At 35.5% G+C, this 26431-nt stretch overlaps 1 protein-coding gene across 3 annotated transcripts in view; it reads left to right on the plus strand.

Moving 5' to 3' along the window:
- The window catches only part of GLRA3 (glycine receptor alpha 3), a 93804-nt gene that overhangs the window by 13084 nt on the left and 54289 nt on the right, over positions 1-26431 (plus strand). For 2 of the 3 annotated variants that reach the window (XM_050896117.1, XM_050896118.1), the window contains exons 1-2: positions 8065-8149; positions 14681-14748. In XM_050896117.1, the coding sequence (XP_050752074.1) occupies positions 8065-8149; positions 14681-14748 (153 nt within the window). Of the gene's footprint in view, positions 1-8021; positions 8150-14680; positions 14749-26431 lie in introns of those variants that run through there. The other variant, XM_050896116.1, reaches the window with a different exon arrangement.

Consider the following 26431-nt stretch of genomic DNA (forward strand, 5'->3'; position numbering starts at 1 on the left):
TGACACAGCTATCTCAGGTAGACAGTTTAAACACATCACACCTCAGAAGACATCTGTGTCATGCTACTTGACTGAACAAACGCATTTTAATGACAAACTGTGCAAAGATTTGGAAAAACTTTAGGAAACAGCTTTATCCACAAAAATCAAACTAATTAGTATCATTTATCCTTTACATTGACTTTTTTTTTTTCTAAAATTGAAAGCAGTTTTTATGTTTCTGAAAGAGCAGGATTTATTATTTTTGTTCAAACATGGAAAACACTTTCATTTGAATGGGTTTGAGGCCTTCAGTGGTCATTCTTGTTAACATTTGTTGGTTTTTATTTTAAGCTGTCACATTCTGGAACATTCTTCTGTCAATAAGGTATTTTTGTCAGATTTATGTTCACTCTTGGAATAACGTGTGCAAATTCTACATACTATAAACTCTGATGTTTTTAGTTCTTTTCCTACTTTAATTAATAGATCAGATAATTAGAGACACTCCCTTTACAAAAAAAAAATCCTCTGCTTCTGACCTCTTCAAACATAATCATTTTTCCCATTAATCATACCAAATACATTTTATTAAGAGATCTATATTACACAGAACAGGGTTTAAATACTGTCTTCATACCACAAAATCTTATTGCCACAATTTTCAAAATGAAATTATCAGATACCACCTATTTGAGGATCATTTCATTTTAGCAGACCTTTTTAATCACATGGTTATACTGAATAAGTTTTGTTTTAAAATTGATGAATTCTGTCACCATTACTTACTGTTACAGAGTCAAGAGAAGTAGTCATGAGATTAATTCACCTAACCATTATTGGTGAACCAGTGAATAAGTACCAATTCAGATTAATTTACTGAGATGCTTTTGTGTATTGATGTTTGTGAGAGGCAACTGAATGCATATTGGCTGGCTGCAGTTTCAGCTTTCCTTATGAGTGTGTAATTAATTTCCTTGAGCTTCTCTGCAAAGCTTTTTAATGTAAAGTGCATTAAAAACATTCAAACATCAGCTGGAGAGAATGGACTACAAACACAAGATCCAATTGCTCCAGGGGTTTGGCCACACTTGCTGTCTTAGAGAACAAGCTAAGTAATGAAATGAAAGAGCTATTGGACCATCACAGTGCACGCAAAGCATCATATAACAGCTCTGTAGTATGCATTGTAAGATGAAATACAAAACTGTTGCCTCTCTGAATGGCTAAGATGGATTGTGTTTGAGAAGAAAGAAATAATTTATGATCAGATGAGAAAAATCAGCAAGCCAAATATGACAGTAACTTGGTGTTAATATAAGATTTTCAAGATAAAATACATAGGTAGTTTAACTATGGAAGGAAGAAAATGAGCATACCATCTACTTCAAAGATAATTTTTATCAATTGTATTCAAAAGTAAGTTAGTGAGACTCCGGAGACTCTCAGAATGTACTCTGAGAATAACTTGGATAAATTAGGGGACTGCTCTAACTTGGACTTGGAAACTTCTCTCTGGGAAGTTTCCAGTGGAAGCTATCATTACAGCACACCATACTCTTTCTTTATCTCTGTCATCCACCTGTATCAGCAACAAACTGGGAAGAGTCAGCAAATGGTGTAAGATGTAATTTCTTCCTTCACCTTTTGTCTATACTATTCCTATTAAGCTCTTCTGGAGTGCTACAACCTTGCTTATACAAATGTTGACAGTAGCCCATTACTTCTTTTCTTCAATATTTTCAAATAAATAGGTATTCTTTTAAGGCTGAGACAACACACTGAAGCAATTTTTAAGAACGCACCTTAAAGATGAAAAGTTTAAGAGAGAGAGGAGAAATCAGTGAAAAAAAAAGCTTTCTATAGCACACAAATGATGCAAAAGTCTCAAAGGCAGTATGATTGAAATTACTTTAGAAAATATACCTTTTAAAATAAAGCATATATAAAGCACTTTCATTTGTAATGTTCCTTTCCTCTGTGCTTTGGTAAAAATGTGCAGAAGTTTGGGGCAGATAACAAAGAGATAGCTTATGAGTAGGAATACAATGATTCTTCAAAAAACAATGGGAAAGCTTTAGCTTTGTAGCTTTAAATGTTTTAGAGAAGGAAACATTTGTGGAGATTGTGAAATTCCCTTTGAAGATTTTTCTCAATCATTTTCTTTTGGAGGAGGTGAAAAGAGTGAGGTTTTCTCTCACAAACATGCCTACTTTAAGTAGACATTTCAGGAGCACAGATTCATGACCCGTTTTCTCTTGCTATCTAAATTGCCAGCCCTAGATGAGATCTCCCATTTAAATTCTGTAGATGTTGGTGCTCTGGCTGCATAGCTGTGTTAACTATATATTTTTTCAAAGTTCTGTAATAGTAATTATTTTAAATGCACAGAAGAATCAATAATAATGTAAACATATCCTCAGCAGGGGGGACTCAGAAAAGAACTGAGTCTCATCACCTGCAATCAGTCATACATGTCACAGCATCTTAATAACCTTATCTAACTCCATCTTGAAACACACAGGGCTTTTCTATCTCTACTCAAAGTGCTAAACTATTCCTGAACGGAAGTGTTTCAGTGGTTGAAAGCCTTTTAATTTATGATCTAAATTTATCCCTGGCCTCTTCATATCTATTTGCTTTCATGACAATGTTATCATTTAGCTTAAAATCCTTTCCTCTTTGCAGGTGCATGTCATAGATAGAACATTAGCTCGTTTTTTCCTAGTAGCGGTCAATCTCTGATTCTTTTAAGCTGCCTGTAGTTTATGGGCAGCTCAAGTGCATTTTCCATTCTGGAGCTTAATTTCATACTGTGCAAGGAGCTGATGCTCATACAATTGCTGGGTAAGTCAAACACCCAGCTGTGAGAGGAATTGAGCAAAATGGGCCAACATTACCACATGTAACCTGCAACCCAGATTACAGGTTACAGTACAGGCAACTGCAAGCCTGCAACCCGGCCCCAGCATAGAAGGACCCTGAGAAGACACAATTTTCCATTTTGAACTATGCCCGTTGCTTCCCTTCCTTAAGCTCTTCAAGTCCATAAAGTGTCTTTTGGCAATCTGAAGATTTCTGAATGAGATTTGTAATGTCTACTCTGAATTTGACTGCTTCTATATATCATAGGTCATTCTTTTTCACCAAGCCAGCCATCTATGAAACACAACACCTTATATTTTGCTAAATTGTTTCTTCCAGAAAGCTGTACTGTCTTGGCTGGTACAGTTTGATCTTCTGTTAAGTTACCTTTATTATTAAACTGTGTGCCTAAATTCCCATTTGAATTTGTCTTTCTCTCATTGATTTTTCTTCTGCCTTTGTTCTTTAGATGAATGTCCAGCATTTTGTGCCCCTTTGAGGTATTTATGCACTTCAATCTTGTTATTTTTCAATCTTCTTTTTGATAAACTAAGCAGATTGAGCTCTTAAAGTCTCTTACTTTAAGAAAATCTCCTTAACTCTCAGATCATGGTTTAGTGGCTTTGTTCAGTACCTTTCCTAATGCTTTAATGTCCTTTTAAAACTTGGACATGGAATTTGATGCAATGTCCCAGAACTGGTCTCATTAATATCATATAAAATAATAAGTGACCTTCATGCTTCCACTCACTCTTTCAATCTTTCCACACCACTGGATAACACAGTAGTGCAGTAAGAATTTTACCACAATAGTGCTGAGTTGTTCAACAAGAATTCTGAATCCTTCAGACTCACTGCTTTCTCCAACTCTGCCCACATTCCCAATTCATATATCTTTTAATATCCTTCCTCTGTCTGTTTTAAACTGTTCTACTTAAATGGACTGAACTTAAGAAATGGGTTATTATCTTGCCCTCATCAATATTTATACTTCTGTCAATTTTTTTTGCAATTCTTAGTTTTAAACCATCAATGATTTTGTATTTTCTTTCCAGATCATAGATGGCAGTGCTGAACACCATTCTTACTACAACTCCCTACAGCAGCTTTTTGTCTAGAATTTAGGATGTGGCTGGTGATCTAGAGAAGCTGCATCTTGGCTGTGCCGGGCTGCTTCTTACTCTCTAACATTTATATCCCACTGTAAATGGCCTCAGCTTGACCTAACAGTTTCTGACTCAAATACGACTCTTGGTAGGTCATGCACTGTCACAGACCTGTGATTCAGGGCGTTTCCCTATCTCAGTCCATGAAATTCCAACTTGACAGCCTTCAAGGCATGATGCAAAGTTCATCTCTCCTCAGATTTTAGGTGAACACTGATTTGACAGACAGAATAGACAGGAAAAATTATAGTCCTGGTGATTCTAATTTTCTGATAATGCCTGGTTTTGTATAACAGCTTGTTTGGAACAATAATTCTTACCCTAACTTTTGATGGTATAAATTCAGCGGGTCAGAAATGATTTTTTGAATACATCATTTGACAACATTTTCCATTTTTTTCTTTATTTTTGTGCACTACTTTAGTTAACAATCTTCTTTTTAATTGTTTGGCAAGGCTTAATTTACGTTGTAAAGATGTTCAGGACACATTCAGGAAAGTGAAATAAAGTACTGCTTTAAGTCTGAAATTGGAAAATGGTTTCAATCCTTCTAGCTGTTAGTAATATTTACCAATAGCCCACAGGAACAACACAGAATCACTACCAGGGCTAGCATTCTTGTTGGTCACTTTTCCTGGTAAAATATGAAAAGACCAGAAGACTGGGAGGTTATAACCTCTCTCCAATAAAAGACTTCAGCAATGGGAAGCCTTTGTTGCCTCTGCCTGTGAACAAAAATGTACAGCTTTCCTTCTTGGTAATTTAAAGTTGCATGATGACTTTATGCTAATCACAAGTCTATTGTAGCTTACTTCTGAATGCACCACAGGATAAAAGTTTTGCTGATATTAAATTCTTATAATTCTGCCTGTTAGAAAATGCATGCACAAATTCTTTAAAAAAATGTGACAGGTCAGAGTAAATTCCCTCTAGAGGTGTGCAAAGCCATTCCTGGACTTATGTAATAGTTGTGTGTCGAGGAGGAAGCTCTGTGCATTAATACTAAAAGGAGCTAAATTCATTCTTCATGAAAGGAGTGTAACTTTCTCTAATCACTTAGCCAGAGGCTTATTTTTCAGAGGCAATGTACAATAAAAATGAAGAATCCTTACCATACAGAATTAATTTTTATGTTAATTTGTAAACAGCAAACCCATACTTTGCCAGGTAGGCCTTCCTAAAATCCACTGCCTTACTCAGGTTTTACTCTATTACCGAGTCTTGCTCCTTTTTAACTAGAAGAGTGTTCCACAAGTCAGCTCAGGTAGATGAATATTATTTGTCCAACAGTATTCTTGAAATACATGGTTTTGATTAAAGGTAATTTGAAAGGGCAGAATTCTGCAGTGCTCAACCAGCTTTTACTCAGTAACACACTAAGCTGAGAAAAAGGGAAAACATTCCTTGAAGAAATATTTAGTTACAAATTACAGCTGATTTCTAAAATAAAACTTGCTTATACAAAATGTATTAATTATGCTGAATATCTTGTTTTCAGAAGCAGGCAATAAAATTATTCAAGATATTCTGAGACTTTTAACTGACTAATGAAAGCAAATATTAATGATGCTATCATACAAAAGGTAAATGCCACTTTGAGAAAATCCATAGTCACAGCAATTACTATTTTCCCTATTCAGCATTAGTTACCTTAATTTCAAAGTACTCTATTCCATAGCAGCCTTTAAAAGCAACAACTACAAGTACAACAAAGAAAGATTTAGAAAAAGTTCAGAGAAGTGAAAAAAGGACAAACAAACGAATTCTCCATTCAGAGAAAGTGATCAATATTGAAGCTAACAATGGACCTCTATATTTGTGTTCTGGAGAATTTATTTATATCCAGAATAAAAATACACGGTAGATATATATATGCTGTAGTGTAGGAATTCTATATACCCTATAGAATAGAAATATAACTTTCTTACACAAGAGTATAAGAAAGAAATCTAAGTGTTATATGTATATATGTAGATACACAGTAACTTGATTCTCCTGCCTTGCAAATAGATAAAATCCAGCAAAGTGTAATTGGACTGTCATATTTTATTTGCTTTATAACCACGTATTATGTTTTACAGAAATATAAATGACTACGAGTTGCAATAATGTGATGAATCAGATACATTCAGAATGATTGATAATGAAAATGATGCCAATAGGATAATTTCAAATTGAACTAGAAAAAGAATATGTTAAGTACTTACAGTCTCAGAAAGGGAAATACATTCTCCAGCTATGGGAAGAAATAAAGAAGTAGGTTAGCTACTGAAGGAGACTACAGAAACATTTTTACTGAAAGATAATGCTGAAAGAGATAGCAAAGTATTCAGAACAATTTAGAAATATCCAACAATTTAGAAATTTATGAACAATCTCGAAATATGCAAATCAACTTACACATAGAATAAAATAAACACTAGATAAGCAAATAAGCAGGATTAATTTTTAACTCTGATTTCAGTTAATATTACCATTAAAAGACTTAATTGCCAGTTTGATTAAAATATGAGTAAACCACAGCATTCTAGAGGTTTCTATGTTCATATTCTGTGCATGTCCAAATTTGTAACACTCATGACTTAATATGAAATAATTTTTAATTTAAGATATTAAATCCAAATTTTGAATTTGAAGACAGATTTTTGTAGCAGAGCTTCTAAATGGAAGTTGCCATAAAACTGTAACTTTTCATGTCCTGAGTAACACAGTCTTGGGAGGAAAAAAATGTCATTCCCAGTCTGCACTTAACACGGCAACCGCATACACACATACTTGTATGGAATTTTTCCATTTTGGAACTCCATCCATTGTTAACAAGCAAAGTTCAGCACAGGTTTATTATGAGTTAGAAAATTCCTAAGGGTTTTACATTATTCCTTGTGTTTACTTCTAAGCAAAGGCATATTTAAGCACTTCTAAAAGAGTGAATTGGCATTAATAGGAGACAATGAAGTGGGTAAGTAAAAAAGATTCACATCCTTCTGCAATAGATTTTTGAGTACAAATCAGCACAAACAGGAAAAGTTCTTTATCTCTTTTGAGACTCCAAAAGCACGGATGGTTTTAGTTGCACTGTGTATCACAATGTTACTCACAATTTTATTTATGTATATATTTACTGATTGTATTGTTTTTTCAATGTGTTGGCCAGCACTCGAGTAAGAGTTCCACAATAAAGACCTTTTCTTTGGGTCCACATGGCTGATCACAGTTCCGATACTCTTCTCTCTTAGCATGTGCAGACCACATTTTAGAATGTCAGTGGGAGTTCTGCATACGTATGGAGAGGAGACTGTAGGAGATGACATTTGCCATGTGGCCCTGAGATGAAAATTTTGCCATAAGATAGTTCCTTCAGTAAGTTGTGGGGTTTTTTTTCCACTGTAGCAGTCACTTTTGTTTTAACAGAAAATGAACCTCTAAGACAATGTTAAAGAATATCATTAGCCAAGGGACTGTTTGATATGTTGTATTATGTTTAAATATCAACATAAAACAATGGCTGAACAAAAATTGGTGGTAGTAGTACTATTCTATGAAAGATCCTTACTGCTTTTTTTTTTCTGATCTAGGCTTCTATTACACCACATCCAGTTAAACAGACCAATCTTAGAGTAGACTCCAGATTATGACATTCCACGTGCACAGCTTTTTGTGTAGATGACATTATTTAACTCTGTGATAATGGATTGATTACTGTTGACTGGAAGTGTTACTAATCTCCAGAAGTCCTGAGGAAGAGGTAACAGCAACCTATAACTATGCAGCTTAGCAAAATAAAATTTGCATATAAAATGACAGATATAAAAAGAACTTACTGTTTCCATTTCTTTGCTACTACTATTTTTGAAGCATAAACCAGCTTGAAAGGCAATCTCAGCTTTCCTATTTTCCTGTTCATGCAAGAATGAACTAAGTAATTGACTGTGAAAAATTAAAGTTTCCCTTACAAAATCTCTAACAAAATGTTTTGTTCTGTTTTGTTTGTTTGTTTTTTCTTGCTGTTAGCTTGGTAGCCACAAAGGAAACAGACAGTGCAAGATCTCGTAGCATGCCAATGTCGCCATCTGATTTCCTGGATAAGCTAATGGGTAGGATGTCAGGCTACGATGCAAGGATCAGACCAAATTTCAAAGGTAATTTCAAACCTAAACTTTCAGGTTTTCAGTATTTCAGTATTTCTTCTTACACAAATGCAATTTCTGGAAAGAATATGAAAACAAAGTACACTCACTGAAAAAAAAATGCCTTCTTTTGCCTTTCTTTGCTATGACGGTTCATTTCAGTAGCAATATGCCCTATTCCTGTCACTTTCACCTTTCAAATGCAGACCTTTTGAAAGTTTAGCTTATCACTAAATTTGAATTGGGGATTGGGTTTTTTTTCTTTTCTGAAATGATTGTTAATGGATTCAAATTCCCACCTTGGACTACCATAGCCTGAAGCACTCCAGCAAGCAAGTTCTGTGAAAGACAAGCCAAACCCTCATACCTGCCTGATTCTAACTAAAAGGAAGAGTGTGTTAATGACATGACCATCACAGTCAAACTCAAGAGACCTTATCTTAGTTACTGAATCTATCACCAAATTCTCCTGTGGCATTAAATTCCTCACTCCTCTGCCCTAGTTCTGCTTTGAAATGGCAAAAGGGACCATCTTTCCTCTTGTTTCTTTCTCTGTTCTCAGTTCTGCACTGAAACCGCAGGTTCTCAATACCTGGAATTGTCTCTTGGCGTGTACCTTTTATGCACTTATCACAAAGGAGATTCAGACAAGACAAAGGAGAGTCAAAGAAGACTGAAAATCCAAAGTTTGCAAATGCAATGATTACTTCTTCTGAGGATCTTGGCGCAAACCATATTATCCAGGCTCAGGCATGCTAAAGTAGAGTATTTAATGAAGGATTATACAAACTATGTTATTATACAAATATACAAACTATTATACAGACAAATACCACCCATTCTAACTTTTGTAGTCTGGGAAGTTTAGGTAAATTTGACTATTCTTTTTTTAGAATGCAAAGAGTTCCAATAATGTAGTGGAACTATATTTAACTCTATTTCTGAATCTTTAAATCAAGTTATCAGTCTCTAAATTCTCCAGAATATACATATTTTTTTGAAAGAATAAACCTATTGTGATTAAAAATGATATTATTCTTACTTTGCCTTAGCTGCCTCCTCCTATGCCTATCTTCTTGAGTCTAAGAGATTCTCTTAGCTCTAACATTTCACTATAAGGTGGGTTTTACTCCATGTTTACTAGAAAAATTTTCCTTCAAACAGACAGGCCTTCCTCCTCTAAGTCATCTGTCACTGCTTTTCCATCTTAATTCTTATTCACCACTAAATTTCACAATTTTTTGACATCTCCAAGTCCCAGAAACTTAAGTGGTTATGACTCTAAAGCCATTATTATTTGCTGGTTTTGCCAGAATTTGCCCAGACTGATTCATAAGGACCAAGTAAATATTTTGTCAAATTACTTTCTCATCAGTAAGCCATAAAGAGTTGGTGCTGTGTATATAAACTTATTACCCAGGATTTACTGCAGCTGGAAGTGCTTTGCTTTTAATAAGTTAGAGGTGCTGATATTTCTCAGAAAATGATAAATGTGCACTGGAAGTTCAAACACATCACTAAAAGATTTACAACAGTGATCAATATCCCTGATGACCATACAGAATAAGTCCCTTGGACTTTCCTTGCCAGAACTACTTTGAAGAATGTTCCAGTGCCTGGCTTCCTGGAGGGTTAATGTATCAAACAACATTTACAAAGTAATGCAAAACACTGTATTTCTAAAACTACTTTCTTATATGAATGGTAGCTCCTAAATTGTTTTTGCTCCTTATTAAAGTTACTTGACTTGTTGCCACAGTATACTCTCTAGCATGCAAACTGCAAGTTCAACCTAAGGTAAAGCTGTGCTGGGCAAAAGAAGACCTCAGGCAAAGCCTAAGCACTGCAGTTTTTCTTCTTTCTTCTTTGAGTCTCCTGAAGTCCTACAAAGAAGTGTTTAAAAATGAGGAGCTTACAGCTTAGCAGTTGATTTAAGGATTGGATTTTGGACTTTGTCATGGACACCATGCAATCACAATCTTCTGATGGGGCTACAGTGAAGAACAGGCAGATGGTTTAGAGATTAGTGAATTCAATACAGTACTTCTTGAAAGTATAATTCAAAAGACTTAGAGCCTTGTTTTGTAACTATTGAAATTTAAAGAGACAAAACCTAATTTGACATTGTACTTTTTCAAAAAGTGTACATTCTAAATCTTCTAGACAGCTATGCAGTTTGAACAAATCTGCCCAGAATGATTCAGATCTATCACTAAGAATAAGTGTCTCCTTAAGTGACTTCGCCACTTTCTGGTTAGTTTCATTAGTCCTAGAACAAGTGCTGGGGCTTAATGCCTCTTTGAGTTTTTAATCTGGCAACAGTTTTGAAGAAACAAAACAAGTACTAATAAGAGAACTCAGACAATCATTTTAAATCATTTGTTCTTCCAATAAAATTCCTATATAGATAAGATTTTTAACTACCATCTTTTAGTCATAATTAATCTTGGTCAATAACTCATAATTACATATTTTGTCTGAGTGCTCCACTTTTGGATAAGGAATTCTGCATATCTGTTCTTGTTCAACAGAAATAATAAAGACAACTGCTGGTATTTATTCAGCTATGGAATAAAACAGAAAATTAAGAACTCTTGTAAAATCTTTGTTCTAGTTGCAAAATATTCTTATTTCTAGTACGTCAAACGGATAGCAAAGTGCTTCTCTTACTCAGCTGTTCCACATCCCAGATAATATCTATTCCTGCAAATATGGGAAATACTTCACTGTCTTTCAAATTTGGACACAATTAGGTAATCTATGTGTAAAAATTGTCATGGCCTCAAGATGCTCAGAATTAACCTGATACAGAAGAGGTGTTATATTTTTAAATCTATACAGCCCAGATTGCACCATTGATAACAATCTATTAAGGTGGAAATTTGGATATTTACATAGGAAAGTGTAAAGTGTTCCTTGCCCTGGTATTGTCAAACAGTATTCAGCATTCATTAGTTCAGGAACTTCTGAAGCCAGGACTTAACTGAAAAAAATAATTTAGATAAATATGTTCTTGTGGTCACTTCTGGAAGCTGTTTATACTTTTGGTCTTTCCAGTATTTTATGGCAAAAAAAAATTCATGTTTTGGAATAGTGAAAAGTATCGCGGTTTTTTTGCTTTGAATTTGGTGACTATTTTACTGATTTTATTGCCACGTGGCATATTAAGAAATGGAAGAAAAGGATTACTTCCTTTTGATCTTTACAGATTTGTATACTTACATGTCGCTCCCTACCATATCCCTTTTCCAATGTGAAGAGTACTGTTCTGCTTAAGCTGTTTTTGTGTGGCAGCATTTCATAGAATTTGTGATCCTTGTTTGACTTCTTGACATCTCTTTTCTCCCTAATATATCCTTGTGAGATAGACAGAGGAGAAATTTTGAAGTATTCAGGATGGAAGTTCATGGTCTACTTGCATGGGTAGTCCAATTTTTTTTTAATGTATTTCTTTGCATTCTCCTATCTTTATTGATTACAGAGCATGCTTCCAGAGAACCATCCATAATTAATCTAGCCTCTCTTTCCTGCATGGAAGTCATTAATTTGGAGCCCATTAGTAGGAATGCATAGCAAGGATTATTTGCATTTGACTGACACTGAATGTCATCAAGCATTTTATTGCTTGATAGCTCAGTATTTTGTGATTTTTCTGCACCTCCTTGCAGTCAGCTTTATATACGACCACCCTAAATAATCTTATAGCAGAAGCAAAATTGTATTGCTATATCTTCTTTTCTAGGTCATTAATATTGAACTACAAAGACTCAGATCCATGGGGGAACTCACCAGCAATCACCTCGTGCTTTGAAAAATGGCTATTTATCACTAACACTAAATAACTTTAAAGCAAAAGGCCTATAAGAGGACTGTCTCTCACTTCATCAAGACTAGCATACTTAAAAAGCATTTGACAAATGATCATGTTGAAAAGCTTTTGAAACTCCAAATAAACTCTTTTAACTAATTTAATTATACATTACAATTAAAATTAATATTTATTTAAATTAATTAGATTACCATTGTCCGCATTCTCATCAGCTCTTTCAGAGAGCTTCAGTAGATCTGAGAGATGTTATTTCAGCAAAAATAATATTAATCCACTTCTCATAATCATAACAGTTCTCATACCTTCCACCTGTTTGGCTGGTACAGGGGTAAGGTTTACAGGGATAAAGTTCATTGTCAATGTCATCCACCATCATACCTGAAGTCTGTTTTTCTTTTTTAATTCAAGTTATACTTGCTGGACATGGTACACCTCTCCACTGATAACAAAACTGACACAGGTGATAGCTGACTCACAGTGATTTGTATTTCCACAAGTTTGCAAAGATTTTTATAATGTCTGGCTTGATATCACCTCAGCCTGTCAGTTTGTTCCTGTTCCCTTAGTCTGAAATGTCTTCTACAGTCCTCATACAAATCTTCCATCAGAATGGCTCCAGTATTTGACACAGCTAGCAACTGGAGACAAATGCTGCTACAAAGACTTCATTTAGTTTTTCTGCTCTGACCTTCTTCACTTTCATGGATACTTTTATATCTTAATCATGTTCTCTTGATTTCGCCTTCCAGATCTTGGCAGGATTCTATTTTTAACGCCTTGCAGATAGTTATCATTGTTAGCTTTTCTGTCTCTAGTGAGTTTCAGTTCTATTTTTTTTCTCCCTGTCTTTAATTTATGTTCAACTTTGCCTGAGTTCCTGTGTTTGAATATGACTTCCAGTTTTAACAGCTTCATTTATGCTTTTTTTGACCAGGTTTTGGGAAGCTCATTTTTACTCTCAGCACAATATCTTTAAGTAATCTCTAAACCGTTTGCAAGCTGCTTTTAGCTTCTCCTTTTATGTTCTTTTTAACTAGGTGTTAACTATATTTTTGTAATGCTGCTTTTGAAATTAAGCATCAGCATTGTAGTGATTTAGGGTTTTTTCTTTATAAAAGCAACTATGTTTGCTGATATAGCAAACTTACACTTTAAAGCATAATACTATTCTAAGCAAGACGGCATCATACCAAATTTGAAATGATAAGCAGTACTACAACATGAAAGTGTTTGAAAGGAAAGCTGCCTTGCAAACAAATTATCTAACATAGCCAGGACATACAGTTTTCTCCCTGACAGGTTTTAGCGACTCTGCCTTTGTTTGTCTCCCATGTATTTTCTTTTTCCCTTGATCCTTTTCAGGAGTTGTCAATGTCAAGCTTTTATTGAATTCTAAGAATTATTGGATATGCTGAACAGCTCTAAATAATTAACCAAGTATCAAAGTGAAAATAGTGTCAAAGTGACTGCAGAGTGATACCTTCTTACCCGAGAATTCTGCTCCGTAGGTGTAGTCTTGTGTATTACAACTGAAGTACACGTAGTGATGTTTTGTTGCAATTGCTATACAGTACTTCAAAACAATTCTTGCCTTGAGGAAAGAAAGCTGGACGTTCCAAGTTGTGCCCTGTTGGCAGAATTTTTAATGAATGTTCTGATTCTTCAAGTATTTAGTTCATTGCTCACATTAGATTTTGCTAGTTGCAAACCACCAGCAGTGGCAGAGCAGCTTCTCACTTCAGCGACCCTAAAAAGGAAATGTTACATAAGGGTTTGCAAGACCAGTCCTCGAATTCCAGATATAGATCTTTCATTATTAGTGACTGCTTACACCTGCAAAAAGAAACCAGATTCTCCAATGCTGAACTGGATTATTGATATAAGAATATCAAGGTGCAGGAGGGTGACAGAAAAACCTTGTGTTGGAAAAACCTTGTTTCCACTGTAGACAGACTGAAATTGATAAGAAATAATGGAGAAATTAGCATGCTCTACCACAATGCCATTTTTACACAGACTTTCAGAGAAATAATTTAAAACCTTTTCAATGAAAAGATGATTCATTGTTCTGTTATCATAATGACTGCTCTGCCACTACTGATGCTTCACAAATGCAAGATAAGACAGAACAACAGTTGACTGAAGACCCATGGTAACAGTAAATTCAGTTTAAATGGATTCTTAACCATTTTGTGGATTTAAGAGAAATGAGAATAGAATCTAAGTCATTCTTTCTTATCCACATTTGTTCCTGTAAGCAGTAGAGATAAGAGCAGCAATAATGTATTTCTGTTACCAGTGATGACAGATAATATTAAAGGTAGCAGCTGCCTTGAGTGAAAAAGGTCACTTTTTCCCCTAATTGTTGTAAGAAGTGGCATTCATTGCTCACTGAAACGCACATAAAAATATTTTTTACTATATATTTCAAATGGGATGTTGATTTTTTTCCATAGAATCATCTGTGCAAGTTTATAATGAACTTTCTCTCTTCTTTTTTATTGCTAAACTGGCCAGTCAAGTAGTGTACCTCTGTGAAAAATCAACAGGAAAATATTAGAAACCATTCAATTTAATTTTGCATTAAATATGTTGTGAATGTAGCATTATTTCCTCCTAAGTCAATAAACATTGTTTCATAATGGTTTATATTTTACAGTCACTCAATAAGCAATGACTCTGGAACCAGGACTGGTGTTCTCTCTCTTTTGCAGGCCCTCCAGTTAATGTCACATGCAACATATTTATAAACAGCTTTGGATCCATTGCAGAGACAACCATGGTAAGGCATTTTACCTCAAACAATGTTTAAAGTTCAAGTTAAATATGTTCAATGAGCTCAAAATCTAGCTAGGGCTTCTCTTCACCTGGAAGTAAATGAAGGAAAGCTACTTCTGAGAACAGACAGTGAGAACATTTAATTTGGCAATTGACTTTTTCCAACAGAAAATCCATCGTAACACCATCAAACACACAAGTAAAAGTAAAGCCAAGGGTTGGGTTTTTTTATTTCTCCATAAGTTTTGACAGTTGTAATGAACTCATTATTTTCAATTAGATAGCTATTAGTTTCTATAGTGTTCCACTTTTCTAACCTCAAAAATGTCAATTCTTTAAGTTGCTTTGTTAATAATATTTTATAATTTCATTATACAGTGCATATGGAGATGTATACTTTATTTAAAAGTCCTTCTTCCATAGAGCTATTGCACAGAGATGATAGAATAACTAAAACGGTGATCTGGTATATAAGATTTCATTATGAATTCTAAGAGTGGGGTAAATATAAGTGGATTGCACACTTTTTGTACATACATTTATAATTTGTCTTAAACAAAGGCAGAAGATAAAGTACAAAATGTCTGGAGACTTTAAAGAAATAAGGAGAAAGAGAGGTCAAAGTCTAAAGATAGTAAAACTAGATATTGAACTGTGAACTGACAAAAATAACTTGGAAGATCTTATTTAACAGGTGAGACACATGGTAATAACTTGAAGCACAAATTTACTCATTAAAATTTGGTGCGAGAGAAGATATAGGCTTTTTTTCTCCATACAAGTATCTCACATATTTTGAAGAAAGGCAAATAAACACCTTTGAAAACAGTTACATAACAATTCGGACACAGAGTGTTAAAGTATAGAGAGATAAAGGAAGAAGCGTGGGAGTTTGTAAGATCCAAATATAGTAAATACTCTGAAATCCCAGCAATTTCAGGGGTCAGGATATGTACTTGGAATGACAGAACACAGAATAAAAATAATTGGTATAGCCAAAAAAAAAAAAAAGATAAAGGAATAATACTAAGCAAAAGCCATCCTTCTGAATTACCAGTAAGAGCAAAAATGAGACCTTTGAATGTAGCCAAGGACCTGTAGTTAGGAAATCAATAACATAAATCCATAAAGTCAAATATTTATGTCCTCTGTCTCCAAAGTGATATTCACAACTGCCTCATCTTTACTTGCCTTGGAACATAGTGGTAGATGTTACTGAGAGAGGCAGATGATTTTTTTCAGGTAGAAAATTACTTTAATTTGTATTTGGGTGCTTTGCCAGATTGCAAATCCCAAACAGATTGACATGGCATCCAAGGAGATTTATTCAGGTTCGATCAGAGGACTAAGCAATGCCCACATGATTAGAACAGTGCTCCACAGCTACTTTTTAATGGGTGTATGGGTTGATCTGGTGCAAAGCAGGAGACAGACCACAGGGTCAGTAAAGTGCAAAGATCCAGCAACTAGATCACTATAAAAAGGATAATTGGAAAACTGAAGTTGCTACCACTTAAAAAAATTGTCCTGAATTTGGGAAAAGGATGCCTGAGTTCGCATCTCAAGTGTATTTTCTCTCCAAAAAATGGGAATTATAAATGTTTCCTTTCAGTATGACTTAGTAAGTTAGTAAAATACTTCTGTCTCATAATGAAATTACATTCTGTTCTGTGTCACCTTGGAAGCCAATTAAAACAGTCGAGACAGACCACAATCTGATCTGTAACAAACAGTTCCAGGTAGTATGTTATAGAAAATACCAAACCTGGTCAGAACCACAGGGTTTTTCATTCTATCGATTATATGCATTCAAAAACTGGACAATCAAGCACAACCTTGACCTTAGGACAAATGCTGCCCTCATGATGCTGGTATTCTGTTTATAATGTATTCACTGATACAGTTCAAAACAGACTTTTGCTTATGGTCAGCAGCTGTTGACCTCTCAGAGACTCAAATCTTCCTTTGCAGAAGAATAAATGCTTTTGTGTAGATAGGACTTTCAGTTGTGTATTTTATTAGCTTTACTTCTCCCGAACACTGAAGATGAACATCTTCTGAAAAACATGAAAATCTTTCTATCTTAAAATTACAATCAAAAACGTCTTGTATTGTTTTACAAACTGAATTTCTGCATTGTTGAACTAAAGTCAATTCACTGCAGTTCAGTATTTTACCAATTGTCACTGTTTTACCGATTTTATTTACTGTAGTCCTTAAAATTCAGGTACCTGTGTCTTAATATTTATTCTAGATCTTTACAGATAGGAAGACTTATTAGAACAACTTATTAGACTCAAGAAGGACTTTTATATTCTTGATAAATTCTTTTTCCAAACTGTAAACAAAAGAGCTTAAATCAGCAACAAGTGCAAAATAAAATCTGGCCACTAAGTGATACCTTGAAGTCTCGCTGGTATTTAAAACTACCAGCTGAATAATGGGATGTGCATATAATCTATGAGCTTTAAAGAAGTCGGAGTACATCAAGCCACGTCCTTCACTGTCGTAATTGCTCTTGGCACTGTCAGTCTCTCTGTCCCCGTCTCTCTGGTTCTCTAGTTCTCTCACTGATGACCAAAATCTTTGAGCTCCCTCTGCTGCCTCGGTTATGTGTAACACAGTAAACAGTTACAGAAAAACAATGGATTTAAAAAAAAAAAAACAGGATCGGCTGCAAAATAGCCCTGTGCCAACTTTACCGGACTTCATAGTTCTCAATAAGGAAGAGGACTTTGTCAGTGTGCAATGGGAACTTACAGTGTGCAGCAGGAATCAGCTTTCAGGCAAGTGGATTCTCTTAAACTCACGCACACCTGGTCTAACAGATCAGAAGACAGCCAAACCAAAAAAAGTAGCTTAATTTGGTTTACAGCTTGTTAACTCTCTAAATTGGTTCTTTGTTTCTTTTTTCTTGTTTTGTACATTTCTTTCAACTTCTTTAGAGTATGGGTTACAGTTATTTCATATTCCCTTTCTTTGTCTCAAAAGACAAATCAGATGGTTCATAGTGGGGAAAAGGCAGGCCACCTCTTGCTAGGAAGCTGTGATTCTAGTTGAACCTAGGTAATTCTAAGTGATCATATGAGGAACTTAATTTATGTCATGTATGCTCTGAGGAGGCAGGAAAAAAGTAAATCACATAATTTAAAACTCCATTAAACAAACTTTCATCATCGGCACCACTTAGGGTTCAGCCTTGCCAATCTTTCTATGTTATTGAGCCGGATAGTAGTACCAGATCTGTGTATGTCTCAAAGATATTCACAAAGTGAGGATTTCACACTCATCCTGTAGCCAAGTAAAACTCTTACTGCTTTGCACATATAAAGGAAAACCTAGGTCCAGTCTTTCATTTTTTACATGTTGCTACTATTCTTTTTTTCACATAAGGATTTAGAAATCTTAAAGAATAGGAGATTTAAAAAATGTGGAAGCCCAGAATAAAATTATTATTTCATTATATGGAATTAACATAATTACCATAAATTAACATCTGAAGTTTTTTATTTAAGATAAATAGCGACATACCTAAGCACACTTAACCTTAAAAATCTGACAGATCAATTGGATTGCTTGGTCATGTAAAGTTAAATGTATATTGGCAGTATGGGTACCATATCCTACAGGAAACCAAATCATTTGCTTATTGATGCACTGGAACTTAAATTCCAGGTTTTATCACAACATCCTCAAAAGTTCCTGACAGAGTTTTTTTTGTAGCTCAAGCTGTGCTCAGCTTGTATTTGCACTGTATCTCCTAATGCTAAGAGATTTCCTGATTTTTAAGAGTAGTGTCATATACATTGCTGGCAGTTAGCAACAGAAAAAGAGAAGAAATTATTCAGTCTTACAGGGTGAGAATAACATCAATGCCAACATTTTCAACTACAAATGTTCAGAGTCAAAATACTGAATACACGAAGCAAAGGCTACAGAATAGTTAGGCTATGGGGCAGATAGTAGGCCATACCAAAAAGACTCCTTTTGTTCTAGTAGATTGCTGCAGATTTACAGCAATATTTACTAAGTATGTATTAATATGCTCAGCATAGCACATGTGCTAAAAGTGCATTGAAAGGGACACTCCCTGAGAGACCTAATGGCAAATGACAAGAGTGCAGACAATTAACACATTAAAGAGCGTATGTCTGTTATCTGTTCCTGCCACATTTTTGCTGATGGGTATTTCTTGACTCAGTCTGAAAAGAATTGTGTTATCCTGAATGTTGTTAGGAAGCAGGTGATAGATCTTTCTGTACTCCCAGCACTAATGAGATTATCTTACATTTACAAATAAAATGTGCTTTTAACCTACATTAACCCATTTTTAAGCCATCATAATTACTCTCCTTTCACGAGTCACAGCTCTTTAATTTCATTAGCTTCATCTTTCTTCAAGTGAGCATTTCTGTTTATGTTCTGTTCTACCTATTCTAGGTTGTCTTTAAATAGAGTGCTTGAAAGGAGCGTTCACTTGTATACATTGCAAAGCTTAATGCTGAAGAATTTCACCAAATATTTTTCCTAAATGAATCATTTAGTTGATTGTCTCAAATGCAAGGAAATATATGCCTGCCTTCGGTGAAAATATGCTGAAAAATTCTGTGTAATGGATATAGCAAAGTGTTAATACTGAAGTGAAAGGCAGAAATATCTACATTGCACAATTTTTATCTCAGATGAGTGAACATGTAATAAAGGCCACTTTACAGTCTCAAAATTACAAAAAAAATTCTTTTTTCCCCCCCTACTTGACAATTAACTCCCTTCTATGAAGGCACAGAGAAATCAACAAATTGTTCCTGTATGAGTTTGGAAGGCAGATTATTTAACATCCTTTATTTTATCATAAGCTTGCCTCTGCCACCCTGAGCCTGGGTCACGGAGTCAGGAGTAGACAGACGTTTTTCAAATTCTAGCAGGTCTGCAGCTGTCCAGTTTGTTACATGACCAGATTAATCCATGCAAATCCCCCTGCTGAACCTGCATTCTAAGCAGACAGCATCATATCACCCTCCCCAGATACAGCATCTATTTTCCATATTGTACAGAAATTCTATAGGATGCAACCAAAGTGTGCTTGAAAAAGCACATTGTGATGCATACAGCGTATGAATTAGCAAACAAATAGCATCATTTGTTTTCAAATTTAAAAAAAAAAAAAAGACCTATATCAGTTGGTTTTATAAGCAGCAATGGAAAACACTGTTTTGTGCAGTTCCGCTCTGAAACTTTTAGTCTAGGATAACTTTTTAGAAGGGAATCTTGGAATTCAGATACTGTGTGGTGGAAGATATCAGGTAAAACACTGGCTGGTATTACAACAGCGCAACAGTATGATGAAGCGGAGAGGGACAAGGAAACGTTAGACAAAGGTAGCGCAGCCAACTCCTGTCCGTCTCACAGAGTTACAAGGTGTGGCATGGTACCAACTGCTTGCAACAGCTGATCAAGGGTGCATATTGCATGTCGCTAATAGGTGTTGGGAAGAAGAGGTGTTTTCAGGTCCCTATTAAGAATGAGACCAATTGGAGTAGTGTATAAAAACATGAGGGTCAAGTATCTGATTTGCTGATAAACTGTAATGGATGGTGCAGCAGATGGCCAGGTTGGGTGACGTTACGCATAGAAGAGGCTAGTACAGATGATACTGCACATAATGGTTATCAGGTACCAAGAGCTGAATTTCCAAATCTGGGGAAATCTGGTTCCCTACTAACACTGAAAATCATCCTTACACAACGAGTCGGAAATGAGGAGAAATAATCTCACTGCGTTTACCTCCTGGCCTCTGGGAAGCTTATGAGGATAATTGTACTATTCCATACCTTTTCCTAACCTTCTCTTTCCATGTTATGAGAATAGTTCTGTATTCTTTCCTGGCATCTATAGTGGCGTTTTTTCTCAGGAAATAACTCTAGCCTTTTGGGCTCCTTTTATGACTCTGAAAAGGTAAAAGAAATGTCAATTTTTCCTTTTTATTCCTTTGATGATTTATAAATGATTCAGAAAAAAATAATAGACAATGTTTGGATTGGATCATTTGAGAATTAAATTCCAGGAATTTGGTCAGCAAATGAGCTTTGCACTGAAGTAAATAGTTTTGACTGTTATGTTTGGTTTAGGTTTGGACTAGCAAAAAAAAAGTGATTAAATTGATTTTTTAAAATCGCTAGAAGCTTTGCCTTTGCTGGAGTTGATGACCTTTGCAGAAGCTGGTGGCAGGCTTCTTTCCCTGGCCTCGCAAGCCAGTGGCTTTTAAACTGTTTTTAGAAGCAACTCTCCAGTGAGTTATTAGGCAGCAGTAGAGTTCGTTCCTTGGTTAATAGAGTGTGATTATGTTATTTGAAAAAAAGGCTCAGTTACAGGGATGGTTTCCACATATTTCATATGTTTGAAAGCCAGTATATTCAATGTGGATATACAGAAAAACAGAAATGTAAACTATGAAGAGACTCATGTCAGTAAAAAATGAACAAGTCTTGTCTTATCTTATTAAACATTAGGTTAATCTTTCTTGTTTGTCACTGTAAAACTGCAACAAACCAACTCAAGACCAAGTCTCAGATTTATTTTAGATAGCATCCTGAGGCCAAATTCTGCTGAAAGCTCTAGAGATATAGTGCAATCTTATCTAATAACAGAGTGCATTTGTCTGAGAAAATACTGGAAAAACAGCAAGATCTTGTTTTCAGGTCTCAAAACCTGCTATTTCTAGATATCCTTTCCATGATTTATGAATGTCGTGGTTTAACCCCAGCCAGCAACTCAGCACCACGCAGCCACTTCCGCCTCCCCCTCCCAGTGGGGTGGGGAGGAGGAAAAAAAAAGTAAAACTCGTGGGTTGAGATAAGAAAAGTTTAACAACTAAAGCAGAATAAAATACTACTAAATAATAATAATAATAATAATAAAATTGTAATGAAAAGGAATATAGCAAAAAAAAAGAAATAACACCCAAGAAAAGACAAGTGATGCACAATGCAATTGCTCACCACCCTCTGACCGATGCCAGAGCAGCAATCCACCCCTCCCAGCCAACTTCCCCCTGTTTATATACTGAGCATGATGTTCTATGGTATGGAATATCCCTTTGGCTAGTTTGGGTCAGCTGTCCTGGCTATGCCCCCTCCCAGCTTCTTGCACACCTGCTTGCTGGCAGAGCATGGGAAACTGAAAAGTCCTTGGCTTAAGATAAGCGCTACTTAGCAACAACTAAAACATCAGAGTGTTAGCAACATTATTCTCACACTAAATCCAAAACACAGCACTGTACCAGCTACTAAGAAGAGAGTTAACTCTATCCCAGCCGAAACCAGGACGATAAAGAATTGAAACTTCCTTTATGAAAGGAAATTATTTAATGCAGTCAACATCTCTAGGTTGACTGTGAAGTTACAGTCTAGAATGAGTGATACTGTGGTGATGAAAAGCTGCTTGAAAAAGTTTCAGACATTTTCGATAGCTTTAAATGAAAGTACTGTCATAGAGGATCCAACTCAGTTGTTAATGTGCATTTGCAGTAGTAATAGAGATTTAGAAGTGATGCAAGAACTGAAAAGGACTATATTCTGTGCATGAACAAGTCATAGGTCTGAAAATATAATAACAAGTATCTACTGTAAAACAGAAGTTCAGACTGACAGTTTTCACTGACAGCAGCCATGTAATGGGCACAAACAGAGTAAAGGTGTGGTGCTTTTGCAAAACCAGATGCCTTTAAAACAGAATCTAGAAACATAATATACCAGAAGGTATCCACAATGAAATACTAAAATTTCCATTTCATTTTTCTGATTTGTAAACTGGATTCATTTTTGTGGTTGTGACCTATAATTTATTTCAAGATTTTTTGGAAGAAGATGAATTGGAATAGGTTTTATATATATCCCATTAAGGCTTGGTGGCTGAGTCACAGCCAAATTCAGTAATGTTTTCTGGAACTTGGAGCTGAAATTCAACAGGATCTTTACGCAATATGGAGAATAAATATCTAAGTCAGAAATAAAGACTGCTGGTTCCATTTAGCTTTCCCTTCTGATATAAATAGATCATCAGGGTCTTAATACCCATCTATAAAGGTAGCTTATGACTAATTTCAGACCTGTGTGGTGCTATCAAGGTTTCCAGACATAACTTTTATTACTTATTGCCAACAGACAAGAGGTAATCTCTCAAGTTTCCCAACATGCAAGAACAGTGTTTCTAGACTATGGCACGTGCAGAAGACAGTCACTCTGAGCTCATGTAGAAAAGCTGCAGGTGGAGACTGACAACAGGTTTTCTCATTTCAAAGCGGACTGCTCTTTGCTGATCCTATTTTTGTAGTTCCTGAAGATGCAATTCCATACCTACAAATTAAATTAATTGAAGAGGACTGCATACAGAGTTTTAAAAAGCAAACACTGATAGTCTTTCCTTCCTAAATTTTAGCATGTTTTTATCATTCAGTTTAACAGAAAGCTAAGACATTATGCTTAAACATTTTGGTACTCTTTGCCAATACATAAATCTACAAATGTTTTCATTAATGAAGAACAGCAACAACGAAATGTTAACTATTGAATAAAATCTCCAAGATTCTTCATGAAAAACAACAGGCAGTTTATAGTTCCAGCTGTCACACAAAACATGGAGAATACTCCAGTACCTCAGGCCTAGTGCTGAAAGCTGAGTGGCTGGATCCACTTGTTCAAGCTGGGCATCCACAAAATATCTCTTCAGCTACCACCAGATGCATACAGTACCTTCTGCTTTGACTTCCTGGTCCTGGGAGAAATGTCAAATCAGGTATACAGCTATCTATACCAACTTCAGGTGTACCCAATTCTGTAAACGTTTTAGAACACGTCAGTCCGAGATTGTTTCATATGTCTAGGGAAGAGGCAGCAGTGGTAGTCTTACACTTGTGTGCTGGGCAATGTTTTCTTAAATTCTTACTTACATTAAGGGAAACCTAGCTTTCAAATATTTTTTGCCCCATTTGACGAAAAGATTAAATCCAGGCCTGCAGTTGCCTTAGTACTCTAAGCCTAGGAGTAATTGTTCTGTTTTATCTAAAATAGATAAATATGTACTAGGATAGGTGTTATAATTGGCTCTTCCAGACATACTGTAGGAAATAATTTTCTCATTCTCTCTGGTCCGTTTCAACAAACATTCTTAAAGTTTTTCCAAAACACTTTGTACAATACGGAAAGCTGAACAGCTCAATTTAAAGACACCAAATTTTCCATTTCCCTGTAGCCACATATTGCAATTATTAGGAACAGAAGACTTGAAGAATCTCCTACATCATCAGTGCAAGCCCTTGCTACTGCAGACAATTTTGCTTTATAATCCTATTCATCACCTGTTCTAATGCTGTCTAAAACCCAAATGGTTTCTTTACATGCCAGCCCTTATGAAAGTTTCTTCCAGAATCTTCATCTCCTCGTTCCAAGGGAGACTTAGACTTTAGCCTAATTTTTACGTCCTCTGTTTACCTACACCCCCCTGATCTTGTTCAAGAAAAACTGTGAAAAAGTTCACACCTCTTATTACCTCTTACCTATGCTTGCTTACGTTGATTCTTCTTTCTCTGACTGCTCTCTTTCACTTAAAGGAAAAGCCATGACTTATGCAGCACTGCGCTATGAAAGCCTATGGCATTACTCCCATCCCCTCCAGCATTTTCTTACTTACTTTTACAGTTTTATATTAGTCTTTTCAATCTGTTTGAATAGCAGCTATCAGGTTAGCTGGTGCTAAAAGTCTATATCCTGCTATAGCAATTACAGCATTACCCAGAAAAAGCTGTGAAGATAACTAATTTGCAAGCTGAGATCTACTCAGTTACTATTGTAGAAAATCTGAGGATCTGTGAAGATAAGATTGTGGCATCACTAGATAGCTCTGTTCACATCACATGAGGTATGCTGTTTATAAAGTTTCATATTTGTTGCAATTATACAAGAAGATTAATTCCATTGTGGTTATGATTATGCAACACTTACGATGTTTCTTTAATTTATAAGGACATACATATCAACGTAAAGACATTGGAAAAAAAAATATGAAAAGACTAGGCCAAAAGAAATAATTTTTCAAATATCTTTAGTGTAGCTGCCTCATGATGTGTATTTAAGCAATGGAAATTAATCTCATCATGATATATTGGGATTTTGTCCTTAACTCCCATTAACGCTAATAGGAGTTAAGTCCCTAAATCCCCATCTATCACTGTAAGAATATAGCCTTTCTCCCTCATTTTTGCATGAACCTGCAATTTACTAACACTTCGTTTCCAGAAGCAAAAGCTACAGTCAACTTTAGAATAACTTAAATGAACCTGAATTAAGAAAATAAAGGATTTTCGGATTGTCACCTTTGTTCCTAATTTCTGTTCTTGAGTCTAGTAAATATGTGCTGGAAAAGTTCTCCAGTACAAACACTTTACATGAAGCATTAACCTTGAAATTCTTTCCTTGAATAAGTTTGAGTTATTTTGACATCATTTAAAAATTCAGTTCTGCTGTCATGTCTGCATTCTATTCTGAATACTTGGTACTTCATGCACTCTGGGTGTGCATTTTTAATTACAACAGCCGAAGTAATCACTCAGCATGAAAGAGCTGTGCACTGAGATTTTTTATACATCATACCCATACTGCAAAGACATATCCTAAATCATATCCAAAAAGGTTGAAACCATTTTATAATACTTTAAAATTAAACAGTAAAATGATACAATTTATCAAAAGAGTTTGTAAGAATCTGTTTTCTCTGTAGCCTTTTTCCTTTTCCAAACAGAATACACAGCGTGCTATCAAATATGGTCATTAACAGCTGGTGGAACAAGAAGTATTATGAGACTCTGATTCAGGCTTTAATTTTCTTTAAAAGCCAATATGATCACAGCAAGGTGTGGGCTGATATGCATTTTTTACTGACGTGCCCCTCCCTATGTCATTACTAGCATTGTAATGATGGTGCCAGATCTCTTTTTTTTTTCCCCTAATTCCTTCTAGATTTTAATACCAATTTACGCAATAGTAAAAATCAGCATCTCTGAGACATTTTGGTTTCTTCAAATGCATAAAATAACCCTTATGACTTCGGAATCTGTCTCACTTATCACGTAGTTCTCAGCAGGCCCAGTCATCTCCTACAGCACAGGAATTGGGTTCTGTACCTTCACTCACTCCAAAGCACTTTCCTTTGTCCTGTCAGCTAGTTAACCATCTTACCCAGGAAGCGCTACCCTGCCACCTAGATTCGCCAGACAGGTGTCTCTAGACAGGGATCTACAGATTGTCACCTTTCTTCCTCTCTCCAAATCGCAGGTAATCCCAGCTCACAGGCTTCTCTGCTCCTCTGCCTCTAGTGCTGCAGCTTGCAGTGGCTTTTACTTTCTCAACAACTTCATCCAGGGCTTTTGACACAGCGAAGCCAACACAAATCAACTCCCTCTAGCTGCAGCCTTCTCCACAGTTCAGAAAGGTCCCAACTTGCAAGCCTCTATAAAACATTATCAAACCCTAGGAGCAAATTTAATCCCATATCTTTCTTTCCCAGAAAAAAACAGCCAGCTACCTCCTCAAGGCATTTCTTGTCAGACTGTGAGCTAATGTCAACAGATATTGATCAAACACTTTATCATAATCATGAAGATATTGAAGGTGAATTAAGAACAAATATATTGA

This window comes from Gymnogyps californianus, chromosome 4 (genome assembly GCF_018139145.2).
Source record: "Gymnogyps californianus isolate 813 chromosome 4, ASM1813914v2, whole genome shotgun sequence".
NCBI lineage: Eukaryota > Metazoa > Chordata > Aves > Accipitriformes > Cathartidae > Gymnogyps > Gymnogyps californianus.